The sequence below is a fragment of the Fukomys damarensis genome, unplaced genomic scaffold, assembly GCF_012274545.1.
Source record: "Fukomys damarensis isolate Sample0158 unplaced genomic scaffold, DMR_v1.0_HiC HiC_scaffold_27, whole genome shotgun sequence".
Classification (NCBI taxonomy): domain Eukaryota; kingdom Metazoa; phylum Chordata; class Mammalia; order Rodentia; family Bathyergidae; genus Fukomys; species Fukomys damarensis.
In genome coordinates, this window is record NW_022900939.1 from 367084 (window position 1) to 385145 (window position 18062).

Below are 18062 nucleotides of genomic sequence, written 5' to 3' on the forward strand. Positions count from 1 at the left end.
GCCGGGGCCGAGTCTCCGTCTCCGGAAGCCGCCGCCCCGAGTGCTGGTCCGAGTCTGAGCTGGCAGCGGGCGGCCTCGCACCTGGCCCTCCGCTTTCTGATCCTGGTCTCCCACCCGCAGATTATGTCTATTTCGAGAACTCCTCCAGCAACCCGTATCTGGTGCGGAGGATCGAGGAGCTCAACAAGGTGGGCCGGCGGGACCCCGCTCCCCAGGGCGGGCTCCTTTCTTGAGGTCTCTCCCCAGGTGGAGGATTGGGTCCTGTTCCCTGCCCCATGCAAAGCCATTCATTCTTGGCCACCTGGAAAGGCGTCGGAGAGCTCAGTGGGAACTTTACTCTCTGATCCTGGGGCCGGATGAAAGGGACTTTGAAGTCTGTTTTGGAACCTAAGTCTTGACTAGTAGTTTCTTGCGCTCTTTTATTGCGTTGACTGTTGGTAATCCCTGTGCATTTCCATTTACCAATGATCAGCGTTCTTTACCGTGCCTCCCTCCCCGCAGACTGCAAATGGAAACGTGGAAGCAAAGGTGGTCTGTCTTTTCCGGCGAAGGGACATTTCTAGCAGCCTCAACAGCCTGGCAGATAGCAATGCCAGTGAGTATCTTCATCCCATTCTCCCCTTGCTGTATCCGCCGCTTCAGCCGGTTCTCCACCGTTTGGGCCTGGGCTTGTTCCTGCAGGTGTTGCCCTGGTACACTGCCCAGTGTGGGTTGTGAATTTGGGGTGGAGGCTTGTTTTCTCACGTTGGACTTGGAAGCAGGGTCGACAGATGATGCTAAGGAGAGCCAGAGCATGGTTTCTGTGGAGAGAGAGAGAGAGTGAATGGGTTTACCTGGTTTTTTTTGAGGTACGGCTTTGCTGTTTACCCCAGACTGTCCTTGAATTTGTGGCGATCCTCCTACCTCAGCCTCTGGATGATAGGATTACGGTCGTGTGCCACTCTGCTCACCTGGATAGAATGGATTTAGGGAGGGAACTTAGGTAGGGGATGAGGAAGAACTTCATAGAAGGACACTTGAGTGGATAGTTTGGGGTGGATCAGAGGGGACAATGAGAAGGTCAAGCTGAAGAGAAAGATTGTACTGCAGAGGCTGCACTGTGGGAGAGCAAGATTATTTTGTATATGAGGTAGGAATACATTTTAGAGACTCTTGGAAGTTGAAAGATGGCAGGAATGTTTCCTTATCCACCTTTCTCATTTCCCCCTCCACTCCTTTCATTTTCATTTTTTTTACATTCTAATCTTATTAAAAATTTTCCTTTAGTTATCCTTACTACTTTTTATCCTTTCCTGTTTAGGTTTTCTTTTTCCTCTTCTGAAAATTTTTTTTCAGGCCAGTTTGGTCTGGAAGGGGTTAATGAACTGGCTTTACCGACACAGATCCCTGGCCTTTGGGGTTTCCAGCCCCATCTGGAAGGGGCTGACCTTAGCCTTGTCCAATGGGAGGAGTGTGTGGGGTGTGGTCCCCCTGGTTTAGCATCGGTTTCCGGCTCACACTGGCCCGAGGAGCACACAGGCTTGGGCGGAGCTGGCTCACCCCCTCCCTGCTCCCTGAGGTTGGAACAATACTCCAATGAGCCTGGGCTGAGTGAGGCTCTTCTGCCCCCGCCCCACTGGGGTTGGCGCTCCACCAGATTAACCCTTTGCTCCAGGGATGCAGGACCTAGCAGTTCCGGGGTAGGAAGCTGTTGGCACTGGCTTAAAGGTACTGTCCTTGAAAGCCCCAGCAGCTATTAGCCAAGTGGAAAGGGGAGGGATAGTTAGGGTTGCATATGATGGTTTAGAGCAAAGAGTTTTCTGAAACCGAGAAAGAAGAACTTGTACAACCTTGTGTGATCTTTCATCTTACTGGTTTCCCAGACCTCGGGCTGGTTCAGCAACAAAGAGCAAGTGTGTGGAACCTGCTGGGCCCAGTGTGGTGGTATCTGTGCAGCTGGGTCTGGGATGTATTTCTGTGGTGCTCTTTGTACTCTCACAGCTCTTCCCCAAGAGCATTAGTGATTGTGAGTTAAGAGGGGAGGCTGGTGAAGCCAAGATGCCTGGGCCAAATGAGAAGCCAGCCAGGTGTGGTGGTGCTCACTTGGGACCCCAGCACTCTGGAAGGCTCAGGCAAGAGGATGGCAAATTCCGGCTCAGCCCAGGCAATCTAGCAAGCAGGGAGACCCTGTTTTAAAATTTAAAAAGGGTTGGGGCTGTAGCTCAATGCTGAGACCCTGGGTTCAATCCCTAGTACTGAAAAAAACAGGAGAGAGAGAGAAAGCATTTTCCCTGGGTTAGTGTCCAAGGTACCTTTTATATTTTTTATTTTTTGGTACTGGAGATCGAACTCTGGACCCTGGGCACGTGGCAGCACCACTGAACTAAATCCCTGACCCCCCCACTTTTTTTTTTGAGTCAGAGTCTTGCTATGTAGTTCAGGCTAGCCTTAAATTCATGGCAATCCTCTTGCCTCAGCCTCCAGAGGCTGGGATTATAGGCGTGCACCACCATGCCCTACTACAAGCTGCCTTTCTATCCCAATTAAATTCTGATTTGGTCTCTTCCTCTTTGTCTTAGGGGAGTTTGAGGAGGAGTCAAAGCAGCCAGTGGTGTCAGAGCAACAGAGGCATCAGTTGAAGCACCGGGAGCTCTTCCTGTCTCGGCAGTTCGAGTCGTTACCAGCCACCCACATAAGGTAGGGGCCCCCTTTGGCCCAACATGCCTGGCAGATGTTGGTGCACTGAGAGACAGTGGGGGAGGAGGGCTCACCCAATTTCCTGGCATGTTTCCTGCAGAGGGAAATGCAGTGTGACCCTCCTGAATGAGACAGATATCTTGAGCCAGTACCTGGAAAAGGAGGTGAGCAGGTGTTGGGGGAGGAAGGCAGGGCGGGCAGCAGGGAGGTTGTATTGTTAGATGCCCACCTTGGGAACCCTGAATGTAGTCCACTGTCTGCACACCATGTGGGTGCGGCATTGTTCGCTTCCTCTCTTCCCCGTCCCAGGATTGCTTTTTTTACTCACTGGTGTTCGACCCAGTACAGAAGACACTGCTGGCTGACCAAGGAGAGATTAGAGTTGGTTGCAAATACCAAGCAGAGATTCCTGATCGCCTGGCAGAGGGTAAACAACAGGACAGGTTGTATGGCTGCCGGACTGTCAAATGCCCAGGATAGTCTCACATGTGGTTACTGTAGCTGGCATGCCCTGTCCTACAGAGAAGTCTGCAAGGTTCTCTGCTGTGCCTCTGCTGGCCTGGGAACTGGGGAGCCTGGCAGAGGCAGATGGGACAGTTGGGAAGATGCTGAGAGTTGTGCTGTCTGATTATGATAGAGAACAAGTGGAGAGAAAGGTAGAATGGTAGCGTGAGCACCAGATGCTACTTATTTGTCCTTTCCTCTTCCTGGTGATGCTGTTTCCCTTTTCCCAGGAGAACTGGACAATCGGAATCAGCAGAAGATGGAGCTGAAGGTCTGGGATCCAGACAACCCTCTCACAGACCGGCAGATCGACCAGTTCCTTGTGGTGGCCCGGTGAGGGTGGGTGGATGGGGAGAGGGCTGGGGAACTGTGGACGTAGCTCTGAGTCCTACGCATCCCAGGCACGTATGAGTGGCACTCTTTCCCTTTGGTGTTAGTCTCAGCCTACTTTTGCTTGCTTTTCCTTTTCTGACTTCCTGATCTTGCTTGCAGAGCTGTAGGAACCTTTGCAAGAGCCCTGGACTGCAGCAGCTCCATCCGGCAGCCCAGCCTGCACATGAGTGCAGCTGCTGCCTCCCGAGATATCACCCTGGTGAGCAGCCCCTGGGAAAGCTGAGCTTGGGATGCTGTGCGGTCCGCAGCGCCTGGCACAGAGGAGAGAACCGTGTTCCTGGGAGTGTAGTAGTGTTCAAAGGGCAGCAGGCTGGTGGTGCCCAGGCTTTGGGTTCTCAGCCAGCTCCTTCCTCTCCTCTATAGTTTCATGCCATGGACACGCTGCAGAGGAATGGCTATGACCTGGCCAAAGCCATGTCCACCTTAGTGCCCCAGGGGGGCCCGGTGCTGTGTCGAGACGAGATGGAGGAGTGGTCTGCCTCTGAGGCCATGTTGTTCGAGGAGGCTCTGGAGAAGTATGGAAAAGATTTCAATGACATTCGCCAGGACTTTGTAAGTGCATGGGGCTAGAGGGGAGGCAGCAGAGACAGCAATCAAGGGACCTGTACTGGGGCCAGGTGCCACCTCACTCTTCTACTGTTTGTCCTACTCAGCTGCCCTGGAAGTCACTGGCAAGCATAGTTCAGTTCTACTACATGTGGAAGACCACAGACCGGTACATTCAGCAGGTTTGTCGGGCTGGAGGGCTGCACCAGGGCTGCCTGTGTTGCCTGCTCTGCAGAGACACTGATCTTTTCTCTTCTTCCTGCAGAAGAGATTGAAGGCTGCTGAAGCAGACAGCAAACTGAAGCAGGTCTACATCCCCACCTAGTGAGTCTCTGGAGAGGGGAGACTGCCTCATCTTCCTTTTCTACCCCAAACCTCTGCCTTCCTTCATAACTCAGGGTGTCAGGGAACAGAGTAAAATGATGGAGTTGGGCGCTGGGGGTGTGGCTCATGGTAAGTGCATGCTTAGCATGTGTGAGGCCCCTGGTTCAGGGCCCAGCACTGGAAGGGGAAAATTAGAAATTAGTTCTTTTCCCAAGCTGGGCATGGTGGCGTACGCCTGTAATCCCAACACTCGGGCTGAGGCAGAAGGATCGCTCTGAGTTCAAGGCCAGCCTAGGTACATAGTGAATTCAAGGCCAGCCTATACGACATACATTACATAGTGAGACATTGTCTCAAAGCAAAAGAAAAGTTTTTTTTCTTGACTGGTTTCTTGGTTTCTTCTTGTACTTTTTTTATTAGCACTAAGCCAAACCCTAACCAGATCATTTCTGTGGGTTCAAAACCTGGGATGAATGGAGCTGGATTCCAGAAGGGTCTGACCTGTGAGAGCTGCCACAGTGAGTTCCAGGCCAAGACAAAGGGCTGGAGTGCAGGGCCTTCGGGAGTGGGTTTCTCGCTGACAGACACCCTCTCCTGTAGCCACACAGTCTGCCCAGTGGTACGCCTGGGGCCCGCCCAACATGCAGTGCCGTCTCTGTGCTTCCTGTTGGATCTACTGGAAGAAGTATGGGGGACTGAAGACCCCAACCCAGCTTGAGGGGGCTGCTCGGGGCTCCACAGTAAGGATTGGAGTGAGGAGGGCTGGGGAGAGCATGATCAAGCTGATGGTGAACATCAGGCTGAGCAGAACACCTGCTCTGGGTGGGCTGGGGGTGGCATGATGGGTGGGAACTAGAAGTTTGGGGTCAGTAAGTTCGGGCAGAAACAAGTCCTCTGCAGGGAGTGGGAGAAAGAAGGGTGCGTCAGTGCCACTGCAGGCCCTGTTCTCTGTGCCCTTCCTCCAGGAGCCACACTCGAGGGGTCATTTGTCCAGACCTGAAGCCCAAAGTCTCTCTCCTTACACAACCAGCGCCAACCGGGCCAAGCTGCTGGCCAAGAACAGGCAGACATTCCTGCTTCAGACCACAAAGCTGACCCGGCTCGCCAGGCGGATGTGCAGGGACCTCCTGCAGCCAAGGAGGGCTGCCCGGAGGCCCTATGCCCCTATCAATGCCAATGCCATCAAGGCAGAGTGTAAGGACTCAGCAAGGGCCGGGGGCAGTAGGAGCTGTGGGAAATCAGATGCCGTCCTGCCCTTAGGAAGCCGGAGTGGTACAACCCCTCAAAAGCTTCTTCCTTTCCTCCAGGCTCCATTCGCCTTCCAAAGGCTGCCAAGACACCCCTGAAGATTCACCCTCTGGTTCGGCTACCCCTGGCCACGATTGTCAAGGATCTGGGTACTGAATGGGCAGCTGGTTTGGGTGTGTTGGGCTCCTGGTTCTGTTTCTCAAGAACCTTCCCATGTCCTGAGTCCAAAGACATGTAATTTAGTCTACAAAACTGCTCCTGCAGTGGTGGTGGTGGGTGGTTTCTTTGTCTTTTTCACTTTGTAGTTTGGGCTGACTTTGAATGCATAGCAATCCTTCTGCCTCAGCCTCTTGTGTACTGGAATTACAGGTGTGGGCTTCCATGCCCAGCTGGTTTTTTGTTTGTTTTTTGCTGATGCTGGAGATTGAACCCAGAGCTTTTCACATCTAGACAAGCACTGTACCACTGAGCTACATCTTTAGCTCAATAATGTTTACTTGGGGCTGTTGCCTGGTTGTGTATTGTCACACGTGTGAACACTGGCAATTGCTTCCAGAGCCTTTCCCCATACATTTGAGCATGTCCAGGTAAAACTCCTGGCTGAGGAAAAAAATGGAAGCAAGAAAGGGAGACTGTAGGAAAGAGGTGGGAAATTGTTTTATTTTTTTTTTGCTGACAGTGGCTCAGGCACCTCTGAAACCAAAAACACCTCGGGGTACCAAGATCCCAATCAATAGAAACCAGCTGACCCAGAACCGGGGCCTGGGGGGCATCATGGTAAAGAGGGCCTACGAGACGGTGAGTTGGCTGTTGAGGAGGGCTGGCCAGGCTGGGTGGGCTTTTGCTTGTGTTAGGAGTCCCAGGTTGTCCCTCACTGAGTTACCCTGTCCTTTTCCAGATGGCAGGAGCAGGGGTCCCTTTCTCTGCCAATGGAAGGCCTCTGGCCTCAGGGATCCGCTCAGGCTCACAGCCAGCAGCCAAGCGTCAGAAACTAAACCCAGCAGATGCCCCCAATCCTGTGGTGTTTGTGGCCACAAAGGATACCAGGTAGGGTATCCACCCAGGCAGGGGCAGAGGCTGCCAGTGCATTAGTGGGTGGGGAGCACTGGTGTGGAGTGGAATGGGATTCTGGGAAAGGGTGCTCTAGAGGTGAACTGCAGCACAGAGTGTCAGGCTACCCTGGGGATCCCAGGATTCTTTGCACCTCTTCTACTTGTCCTGCTCTCTGTGCAGGGCCTTACGGAAGGCTCTAACCCACCTGGAGATGCGGCGGGCTGCCCGGAGGCCCAACCTTCCTCTGAAGGTGAAACCAGCACTAATGGCTGTGCGGCCCCCTGTCCCTCTGCCTGCACCCTCACATCCGTCCAGCACCAATGAGCCCATTGTCCTGGAGGACTGAGCAGTGAGGGCCAGGGAGGCAAGCGGGTGTGAGCTGGACAGACCTCCACCTTCCCTTTAGGGGGCAGTGCCCATGGGGGTCAGGTGCCCCTGGCCTTAAGTCCCTCCTTTCTTCTCCCTGGGTGTGGCCTACGGCAGCTGAGCTTGCCCTCTGGGGCACCTGGCCTCTCCTGGAGGGTTCCTAACTTGGAGGGTACCTTCCACACTTATCATGGACAGTTTCAGGGGGAAGGTTTTTTAATTTTTTAAAAAATGTTGACTCCCTTTGTGAAAGGGAACAGGAGGGGAAGTGTGACTGCTCTCAGGTGGTAGTACCTGGCTGGGGGTGGGGTGGGGCGTGCACTGCCATGTTTCTTGGTTTTTTTCCTAATTGGGGGGTTTCTCTTCCTGTCCGGTGTCCGGACTTTGCTAATTGGTATCTGAGGTCCCTGAGCTGGCACCAACCCCAGCCCATGCTAGCTCTTTCCTCTCTCCCCTTCCCCCCTCCGCCTTTTGTATGCCAATTCTCAGAAATAAAGATCTTTTGTCTGTTTTTTTTAACCTCGGATTCTGTAATTGGTTCTTATAGTAATAAAAAGCTGTTTTCTTCAGCCTTTCCCGGCTCAGCTGTTCTCTGCCACGAGTGGGTGTGGGGCATGTGTTGGTGTCTTTGAGAGGGAGCGCAAATGACAGACAAGAAAGGTACTCGGAAAAAACTAGGCTGGGTGAGGTGGCCTGCTTCCTGCCCTCATTGGTACTGGGGATTGAACCCAGGGCTTTTTGGAAATAAGGTCTACTAAAGTTGCCCAGGCTAGGCTCAAACTGGTCCTCCTGCCTCCACCTCCCACAGGGGTGGGTTCCAGACTTGTGCCACTGTGAGGACCCACTCGCCTGAGACCTACGAGTGCTGGAGCCCAAGCTTCGTCTGGGCGGGGATGTAGTGGGAGATGCTGGCTGTTGGGGAACCAGGATGCTGGCAGTGGGGCAGATTGTCGCCCCCTTGGGGTGTGTGGCCCAAGTTCTGCAGTCCTCTCCTGCCTGTGGATGCCCAAGGGGGCGCCCTTGAGAAGCCCAGCCAGCCCTGCTCCTCCGCCCTGGGGCTGCATGGGTGCTGTCAGCCACAGCCAGGGCTGTTCCCTGGGTGGGCGGCTCTCAGCCCCACGCCCTCCACCCCGCTGCAGCCTGCATCATGGGACTCCCGGGTCACGGTGCCTCTCGCAGGGGCAGCGATCGGTCCAGGGGTCCGCGCGGGTAGGCTCAGCGAAGGCCTCCACTCCGCTGTCACGGAGGTGGCTCGAGCCCCACCCGGCGCGCCTCTGTAGCTGCCTCATGAATATTCAGGACGCTTTGGGCCAATCAACGCAGGAAAGCGCCCAGCCCCGCAAGAGGGACACTACAGGTAAAATAAGCGTTTCGGGCGGGACACGGAACTCTGAATTAAGGGAGCTGGGTTTCCTGGGACGGGAGGGGGGCGTCCTCGCGATTGGTGGACTTGCGTCACTTCCTGTAGGTCTGGCGGAAGTTGCTTCCGAGAGCGTCGGTCTTCAGGAGAGAGTTCCGGCAGACGTAGAGGTGGTTTTCTTTGGTTCTTGCCTGAGAGTCGCCATGGCTGCGGTGGATTCTGATGTCGAATCGCTACCGTGTGGGGGTTTCCGCTGCTGCCTCTGCCACGTTACTACAGCCAACCGTAAGCGGTGGCTAGTGAAGGGCGGTTGGGGGCGTTCGTCTGGTGCTTGTATAGCATAGTTCGTGTTAAATCCTGACGGGGCCGCTCACCTTCGTTCTCACTGCACGTCGGAGGGGACGGCAGAACGGGGACGTCCCGCCATCTGCACCCTCCCGCTATACAGAATATCCACGACGAAATCTCCGTGATTCATTTCCCCATAGCCATCTCCTGTGGGCTCCTGTTCCAGGCCTGTGCTTTGCTGGCCCGGGGGTGGGGGTGGTTCAGGGATGCAATTGCCCTCGTCTGGCTGATGAAAGCTGCGGTCGCAGAGGGCGGAGTCGGGAATCCCTGCAGGATTTCCCCAGGGGCCAGGATGGGTGAAACCGCGTGGCAAGGAGTAGAACGTGCCCACGAGAAGACAGAGAATGGGTTTGGGAAGTGGGCTTGGTTGGTCCTCATCTGGAAGTTCAAGGAGCTCCACAAAACCTCAAATTTCACTTCTGAAGCTGGAATCCCAGTCTTCTCTAAATAGGGTCTTCCGTTCCGTTTCTCCGTGAATGGCACTGTCCTTATTCAGTAGGGCAAGCTGAAATCAAATCTTTAATACTTTGGTGACACCAGGCAGTTGATAATGCAAATAATACTAGCAGTGAAATTGACCTCATTTGCTACGTACCAGACTCTGCCAGTTGATCTAAATGTTTATGACTATGTGGAAGGTATCTACGTTTAAGTCAGAAGAAATGGATGTACAGAGAAATTAAGCAACTTGCCCAAGGTCTCACAAAGCTTGATAAAACTGGGTTTGAACTCAGAGCAACTTTAGATCCCATGCTTGCAGTTACTATATTCTACCCATGGCTGGTCATTGAGAATTATCCAGGTCCTGAGATTTCTGTATGATCTAGATAAGTTACCTGTTTATTTATTTACTTACTTATTGGCATTGTTTTTGGTACTGGTAATCAATTCAGGGCCTTGCGCTTGCCCAGCAGGTGCTGTGCCTCTGAGCTACATCCGTGGCCCAAATTGGAAGTACCAGGAATCAAACTTAGGACCTTGTGCTTGTGAGGCAGGCAGTGGCACCACTGAGCTAAATCCTTGGCCCTTCTGTTGATTTCTTTATAATCTGCAGGTGTTGCTCTACCTAGCAGATATCTATGTCTATTCATTTTCCTTTTTCGGTATTGGGGTTTGAATTCAGAGCCTTGTACATGCCGGGCAAGTGTTCTACCACTGAGCTATATCCCCAGACCTTTCTAAAAACTTTATCTTGAGACAGTCTTAAGTTGCCCACATTGAATTCAAAGTTTTGATTCTGCTTCAGGCTCCAAGTAGCTGGGGTTTGAGGCCTGTGCCGCCATGCTTAGCAATGTAATGCATGTGGATGATTTAAGAACAACTTGAGCTGAGTGCCCTGGTACAAGCTTATAATCCCAGCTGTTTAGGAGGCTGATCCAGGAGGATCACAAATTTGGGGTCAGTCCGGGCAATTTACTTCATCAGAATACAAAATAAGGGCTGGGGATGTAGCTCAGTGGTAGAGTTCCCCTGGGTTCAATTTCTAGTGTGTGTATGGAGTCAGCAGTCACAGCACACACCCATAATTCCAGCACAATGGAGGCTGAGGTAGGAGGGCTACAAATTCAAGCCCATCCTGGGCAACTTAGTAATTTAACTATACTCTGTCTCAAATTAAAATAATTTTAAAAAGAAAGAAAATAACTACTTAAGAGTATGCTATTCTGCAAATGACTTAGAGCATGTATTCTGTAGACATGCCCAAGAATGTCAAGGGTAGAAGGAATCAGGACTTTGTATAGTCAAAGGTAACACTTTTTTTTTTGTTTCATTTTGTTTTTTGAGACAGGATCTTGCTATGTAGTTCAGGCTGGCCTAGAACTTGAGGCGACCCTCCTGCCTCAGCCTTGGAGTGCTTCAAAGGCTATACTTTTGTGGCTTGGAGGATCACTGGAATTTAAGTAGGCACAGAGTGGTGGTTCAGGGTACACTGAAGAGTAACCTAGATGTTTTTGTCTCCCTCTCATCTCTGCAGGACCCAGCCTAGATGCCCACTTGGGAGGCCGGAAGCACCGGCATCTGGTAGAACTTCGAGCTGCCAGAAAGGCCCAGGGCCTTCGGAGTGTGTTTGTCAGTGGTTTTCCCAGGGATGTGGATTCTGCAGAGCTCTTTGAATACTTCCAGGCATTTGGACCTGTGGCCAGTGTGGTCATGGATAAAGACAAGGTAGAGTGGATGGCTGTGGGGTAAGGAGTGAATCAGGACAAAAGGGACAAGCAGCAGCTTGTTCTGCCTAGTTCTGAGTGTGGCCTGGCCTTGAAGACACCACAGGACTTAGGATAGCCCAGCTCCATAAGCTCACAACACTCCCACCTTGCTGGGTTTTATCCAATCTGAAAGGTAATCCTGAGGGACTGGTCATTTATTTATTGACTGTCTTCTATTTGCTGGCCAAATGTTTATTCACTGCTACCTTTGTATTAAATATTAGAGCTGTATCCTAAGTAGTGAGGGAGATAGATGGATCCTTGCATGCATGGTTTACAGGCTACAGGAGAAGTTGGGCACGGTGATACATACCTGTGATCCCAACACTTGGGAGGCTGAGGCAGGAAGATGATCCAGAGTTCAAGGCCAACCTGGGCTACGTAGTGATTTAAGGCCAGCATAGGCTACATAGGGAGACCTGGTCTCAACCCCCCCAATAGACCACAGGAGACGGTGGACAGTTATGTGACTAATTCTAGTGGATGGTGCTTAAAGAACATACTGCTAGGCCAGGGATTTAGCTCAGTGGTTCTGCCGCCTGCCTGGCAAGCACAAGGACCTGAGTTCGATCCATGGTACCAAAAAGAAAAAAAGAACATACTGCCAGGCATGGTGGCATATACCTGAGATCCTAGCACTTGGGAAGCTGAGGCAGGAGTGTTGCTGTGACTGTGAGGCCAGCCTGGGATACATAGTTAATTCAGGTCCAGGCTGAACTACAATAGAGACCCTGTTTTCAAAAACCAAGAACCAAAAACAAAACAAAAAAAGGGGCCAGGGATTTAGCTCAGCAGTTCGGTGGCCTGCCTTGCAAGTGCAAGGACCTGAGTTCAATCCCCAGTACCAAAAAAAAAAAAGAACCAAAAAATCAACATACCATTGGAGGAGCATTCCCCAAGAAATTGCTTGATAAAGCAGTTGGGAGTTTATTGACTACACCAAGAACTATTGGAGGTTATTGGTCAGAACACCCTGATAGGAAGACAAGCTCATTCTTGGTAGTTCTATCTTGTTTTCATGTAGAACTTTTTAAACTGTCCCTTTAGTTCCTTGAAACAAGTTCATTCATGTAGTGCTATACTGTTGGATCATCCTCTGCTTCTGAGTGCACATGGGACATTCAGGTGGCTTAGAGGTCCCAGACTTCACAAGGGAGGGTGATCCCTGGCCTGGCATGTGTAGCCTCTGGGTTCCACCCCCAGTACTGCAGGGGGAAAAGCCAGTTCCTCAGCAGAGCAGAGCTTGTTTCAGAATGGAGTGGGATCTGACTTTGTTAGGGCTTTCATTGAGTGACTGAATTACAGTTTGAATGAAAAATTTGTTGTTTTTTTTTCCATCTGACAAGAAGCTCAGCCCAGGTCGCCCAGGGTCCAGCTGTTTTCCTCTCTGTCATTCTGAGCATGCAGCCCTCATTCATACTTGTGATGCTCCTATTTCCACAGCTCCAGTTGAGAGCATGTAATAGGCCAATGACTTCTGAGTCTGACTGCTTTCCTCCTTCATTTCAGAGGAAAACACTTTGCAGAGGCCTGTTCAGCAGGCTTGGACTTCTGTCTCACTGGCCAGAATTCTACCACATGGTGATCTCCCACTGCAGGCAAACCTGGGAAATTAAGTTTTTTCAGTTGGGCATTGTGCTTCTCTGAACACAATTGAGGTTATAATATATAGTAGGTGGACATTTGGCAGTGTCTGCCCCAGCTTCTTCAGAAAACCCAATGATCCCATTTTGACTTATATTTACCTCATTTGCAAAGAATGATCTTTTACTGTGTTTTATTCCTCTTGTTTATTCCTCTTGGTACCGGGCATCAAACTCAGACAGGCACTATGCTGCTAAATCCCAACCCTCCTCTTGGTGTTTTTTTTTTTTTTTTTTTTTTTTTTTTTTTTTTTGAGCCAGAATCTCACTGTGTAGTTGAGGGTGGCCTTGAAATTGCTATATAATTCAGGCTGGCCTTGAATTTACAATCCTCTTACCTCAACCTCTGGAGTGGTGGGGTGGGACTGCAGGCCTGTGCCACCTTGCCTAGCTAAAGTGTTTATTAATTACTGTCCACCAATTGTGCGCTAACATTTTCTCATTTAATCTCCATCGCCTTGCCTTGGGGAAACTCATCAGTAAGAAGGTGGAGCCGGGCGTGGTGGTTCACACCTGTAATCCCAGCACTTGGGAGGCTGAGGCAGGAGGATGCTGTGAGTTCCAGACCAGCCTGGGCTACATAGCGAGTTCCAGGTCAGTCTCAACTACATAGTGAGAGACCCTGCCTCAAAAAAAAGAAGGTGGAGATTCTCAGCTGCAGAGCCCTCATGAGGTCCTGTGGGTTTACAGGGAGTGTTTGCCATTGTGGAGATGGGGGACATGGGCTCCCGGGACGCTGCCCTGGCCCAGCCCCAGCACAGCCTTCGAGGACAGCGCCTGCGTGTGCGGCCTCGCGAGCAGAAGGTGTTCCAGAGCCCGGCCTCCAGGGCCCCCCGTGGTGCAGCCCCCGAGGACAGTGACCAGCTGCTCAGTACGCTGGCTGTGGCCCCAGATGTGGGCACACAGATGATGAAGCTGGTGGCACTGCGGGAACTGTCTGAGGCGGAGCGGCAGCTACGGTGCCTGGTGGTGGCCCTGATGCAGGAAGTCTTCACAGAGTTCTTCCCTGGTGAGTGTTGGCCGGCTTGTCCTCCGCTGGTGTCCAGTGCCCTTCTAGATAGCCCTGACCTTTGCTCTCCTGGCCCCTAGGCTGTGCAGTCCACCCTTTTGGCTCTTCCACAAATAGCTTTGATGTCCACGGCTGTGATCTTGACCTCTTTCTGGATCTGCAGGAGCTGGATGAGCCCCAGGTAAGTGAGGAGAGGCAGCTGGACCTGTGGGTGACCACCCTGCCTCTCTGTGCCTTGGTTCCACCTCGGAGCTGTGGGCCCCACCTGCAAAGGTCGAGATCCTGAAGAAATTGAAGGGGGTGGGTGTCAAGGTGCCGGTGGACTGACATGGGGACAGGTAGGTGGTAGGTTGACAGGAAAAAAGAGCAGATTTATGCTGGGCGTGGTGGCGCACACCTGTAATCCCAGCACTCGGGAGGCTGAGGCAGGAGGATCACTGTGAGTTTGAGATCAGCCTGGGCTTCATAGTGAGTTCCAGTTCAGTCTCAACTACATAGTGAGACCCTGTCTCAAAAAACAAAGAGGTTACATACATGTGCGCCTCTGCCCCTTAATATTTTAAGGCATATGACCTAACAACAAAAGGGTTCCAGTGTGTAGCCCTGGTGCGTATAGCAAATGGGGAAGCCCAGGCATGTTCATCATCGGCCGTCATGACAGTGCACCTTGGGTTACCTTTTCAGTCTTTGTCCTGGAACAATTCCTCTGGTTTTGTCTCTCAGGTTAATGGCAGAGTGTAGGAGTATTTTGTTTTTTGAGTTAGGGTCTCATATAGTCCAGGCCCTTGAACTTGTGATCCTTTTGCCTCAATGTCCTGACTCCTGAGATCACAGCTGCCACTGTGATTGGCTGGCACATTTATTTTATGGAGTTGAAAGATTATTTTGATTTTAAGAAAGGGCCGCTGTAAGCGATATATGCTCACCCATGATTCTAGCAGCATAGTTTGTAGTAGCTAAATCTTGGAAACAGCCCAAATATACATCAACTGACAAATGGATAAAGTTGTGTTTTTTGAGCCAGGGATGTAGCTCAGTGGGACTCTGCCTGCCTCTCAAGTGGAAGGTCCTGAGTTTGATCCCTGGTACCCGACCTGAAAAAAAGATTTTTTTTTATACAGTGGGGTACTACTCTGCCATAAAGAAGGATGAGCTTCAGACATTTCTAGCTGAATGGGTGCACCTTGAGACCACACTAAAGTGAAATAAATCAGACACGTGTTTAAATACAGCATATTTTCTCTAGTGTGAGAAACTGAAAGTGGAAATAAGGGCTGTGATGTATAATAGATGTTGGGAAATAGGAAGAAAGTGTTCAAATGGGAAGGGGAACAAGGTAGGAGGGGGAAAGGAAGAAGGGATGAGAGAAAAAGTGAAAATACAAGGAAAACGAAACAAAGCTTTTGTATGTAGGGAGGGTAGGGGGCTTGAGCGGGGAATGGGTTACAATAAAATTTTAAAAAAGGGTTGCTGTGAGGATGGAAGGAGTTACTTCATTGAAAGCTCGTAGAACAGGGTCTGGCAGTAACAGATGCGGTCTAGGGGACACAGTTGTCCCCGGTTTGGGGACAGTGAAAGAGGACTCACGTGGCTCATTCCCATCCACAGCAGGTCCAGAAGTCTCCAAAGTCTCCGTCCTTGGACTCAGCCCTAGCCTCACCCTCGGATCCTCAAGCCTGCACCCCAGCCTCTCCTGTGGACTCGCGGCCCCCAACGTCTCCCCAAGACTCTGAGGCCCTGGTCTTCGAGACTCTGTCCTCCTTCCTAGCACCCCAGACGCCAGACTCTGCCCTAGCCTCTCCTCAGTCCCTGCCTCCAGCCTCACCACTGCAGGAGGATAGGGGTGAGGGGGACCCCGGGAAGGCCCTGGGTGTGGCAGAGGCCTTGGGTGGCGAGAAGCCGGCGGGAGCGGCCATGCTGGAGCTGGTGGGCTCCATCCTGCGGCGCTGTGTCCCTGGTGTTTACCGCGTCCACAGCGTGCCCTCGGCCCGGCGTCCTGTGGTGAAGTTCTGCCATCGGCCCTCCGGGCTTCATGGTGACGTCTCCCTCGGTAACCGGTACCTTGGTGGGTGAGGTGGGGAAGAGTCCGGGCCTGGGAGGCTGTCTGGTTCTGCCGGGCTGGTCCTAGGCCCCTCTGGTACCCATGTCTCATCTGTGGAGCTTTGCTGTGTGGGAGATGTGCCTTGTAATGTTAGCTGTAGGGGGTGTGTAAGGGTCCTGTGGCTGTGTTGGTCTGGGGGATACTAAATGAAATGCGAACCTGTCCTCCGTTTTCCCAGCCCTTTCAGGCTTTGTTTTGTTGGGTATCACAAGTTCCAAGTAGTTTTTCCTTGTCCTTCTTTTGTGGTGCTGCAGATGGAACCGAGGGCCTTCACATGGAGCCACGTTTCCAAACCCCCCACCTTTTTTTGGTACCAGGGATTGAACTTGGGACCTTGTGCTTTCCAGGCAGGTGGTGGCACCACAGACCCCAGTCCCACCAAGTCCTTTTTGAGATGGCTCACCAAGTTGCTAAATTGCCCAGGCTAGGCTGAAACTTGTGATTCTCCTGCTTTGGCCGCCCAGAGTGTGAGAATTACAGATGTGCCCCACTATAACCAGCAGTTTTTTTGTGGTGCTGGGGATTGAATCCAGGGCCTCACAAGTTAAAGCAAGTGCTCCACCACTGCGCGAAACCCACAATCCCCCTGGCTCTCTGTTGTTTTTGTTTGGGGGATTAAACCCAGGGTTGCATGCTAGGCAGTGTTGTACTGTGGAGCTGCACCCCAGTCCTCATTTGATAGTTCTGTCTCAAAACTAGGCTGTAGCAGCACTCAGGCGCTTGTCTTCTCTGAGTCTGGACAGAGCAGGTGGCTGAGTGGTTCCCATCTTTCCTCTGCCCCAGGTTGGCCCTGCACAACTCCCAATTCCTGAGCCTGTGCTCTGAGCTGGATGTGCGAGTCCGACCCCTCGTGTACACTGTCCGCTGCTGGGCACAGGGCCGAGGGCTGACAGGTGAGAGCAGATCAGGACAGACTTGGCCGGAGCTGGTGTCGGAGAGGGCACTGGGTTCAGGGGCGAGGCCAGACGGCAGTGGGATAGGAGCTGTCTAAAGGGATTCTTCCTTGCTTACTCAGGGAGCGGCCCCCTCCTCAACAACTATGCTCTGACCCTGCTCGTGGTCTACTTCCTGCAGACCCGGGACCCCCCTGTGTTGCCCACGGTGGCCCAGCTCACCCAGAAAGCAGGTACTGAGGGATGCCAGCCACCCTGGGATGCCGTCTGTGCTCACACCTCACTGCTCCCCTCCCCGCAAGCTCATCCCTCCTCTGTTCTCACCTTACAGGTGAGGGGGAGCAGGTAGAAGTGGATGGCTGGGACTGCAGTTTCCCCAGGGATGCCTCAAGCCTGGAGCCCAGCACCAACGTGGAGCCCCTGGGTGAGTGGGCATTGGGCGCAGATGGTGAGGAAGATGTGGCAGTCAGACTCCTTGGCTGGGAGTTCCCAGAGCATCCCCTGGGTACCAAGTTTAGCATGGCATTGCAGAGATAGAAACTGTGACCTGGTTGATGCGCCGGCCAGGGCACTGGACGAGGGGAGGGGCTGCTGTGTCTTGTCTGCTGGGCTGGAAGGAGCCTCTGCGGGGGGAGAAAGTGGCTCTGTAGTGACCCCCATCCCCACCTTGCTTCCTCCTCCAGGTGCTCTGCTGGCCCAGTTCTTCTCCTGTGTCTCCTGCTGGGACCTCCATGGCTCTCTGCTATCCCTTCGGGAGGGCAGGGCGCTGCCTGTGGCTGGGGCACAGCCTGCCATACTCTGGGAGGGTCTGCGTCTAGGCCCCATGAATCTCCAGGATCCCTTTGAGCTGAGTCACAACGTGGCTGCCAACGTGACCGGTCGAGTGGCTGGGAGGCTGCAGAATTGCTGTCGGGCTGCAGCCAGTTACTGCCGGAGCCTGCAGTATCAGCGCCGCTCTGCCCGTGGCCGGGACTGGGGGCTGCTGCCGCTGTTGCAGCCAAGCTCCCCTACCTCGCTGCTGGCGGCCACTCCGATCCCCCTGCCGGTGGTGCCCTTCCCCCAGCTGAGCATTGCCATGGTCCAAGTGCTGCGGGACGCACTGGGGTGCCAGGTTGAACAGGGGACAAAGCGGTCACGGCCCAGAGGGTTGGAGGAGTCTGCGCAGGGAGGAGCTGGGAAGAGACTGAAGCTAGATGGGCACGGAGAGGGCGGCGGGGACGGGGCCCAGGCCCAGGAGCCGTGGGGACATGCAGGGGACCTCCGCAGAGAAGCAGTGGAGGCGATGGTCGTGGAGGTTGGCGAGGTGGTGCAGGACTGGGCTATGTGGGGCCCCGGGCAGCCAGGGAACCCACCGGCGGTGGCAGGCCTGCGTCCCGGCCCCTGCGAGGAGG

The 18062-nt window shown here is 52.9% G+C and overlaps 2 protein-coding genes across 2 annotated transcripts in view; both read left to right on the plus strand.

The window, feature by feature from the left end:
* Positions 1-5: 5 nt before the first annotated feature.
* Mta2 (metastasis associated 1 family member 2) lies at positions 6-7672 on the plus strand (the record flags this gene model as incomplete). The annotated part of the gene is made up of 17 exons (XM_010633137.2): positions 6-188; positions 502-595; positions 2559-2676; positions 2777-2840; positions 2986-3103; positions 3411-3513; positions 3673-3772; positions 3937-4125; positions 4227-4301; positions 4385-4443; positions 4864-4961; positions 5044-5183; positions 5409-5637; positions 5751-5840; positions 6371-6489; positions 6590-6738; positions 6925-7672. Coding segments are annotated over 17 exons (2094 nt in total), but the record flags the coding sequence as incomplete, so codon positions are not given.
* Positions 7673-7882: 210 nt separating this feature from the next.
* Tut1 (terminal uridylyl transferase 1, U6 snRNA-specific) overlaps positions 7883-18062 on the plus strand; it is a 10751-nt gene continuing 571 nt past the window's right edge. The window contains exons 1-10 of the mRNA XM_010633139.3: positions 7883-8467; positions 8579-8755; positions 10794-10984; positions 13359-13677; positions 13758-13858; positions 15286-15734; positions 16562-16671; positions 16794-16904; positions 17003-17095; positions 17355-18061. Coding sequence (XP_010631441.1) covers positions 8113-8467; positions 8579-8755; positions 10794-10984; positions 13359-13677; positions 13758-13858; positions 15286-15734; positions 16562-16671; positions 16794-16904; positions 17003-17095; positions 17355-18061 — 2613 coding nt within the window. The 5' untranslated portion in view covers positions 7883-8112. The remainder of the gene's footprint in view (positions 8468-8578; positions 8756-10793; positions 10985-13358; positions 13678-13757; positions 13859-15285; positions 15735-16561; positions 16672-16793; positions 16905-17002; positions 17096-17354; position 18062) is intronic.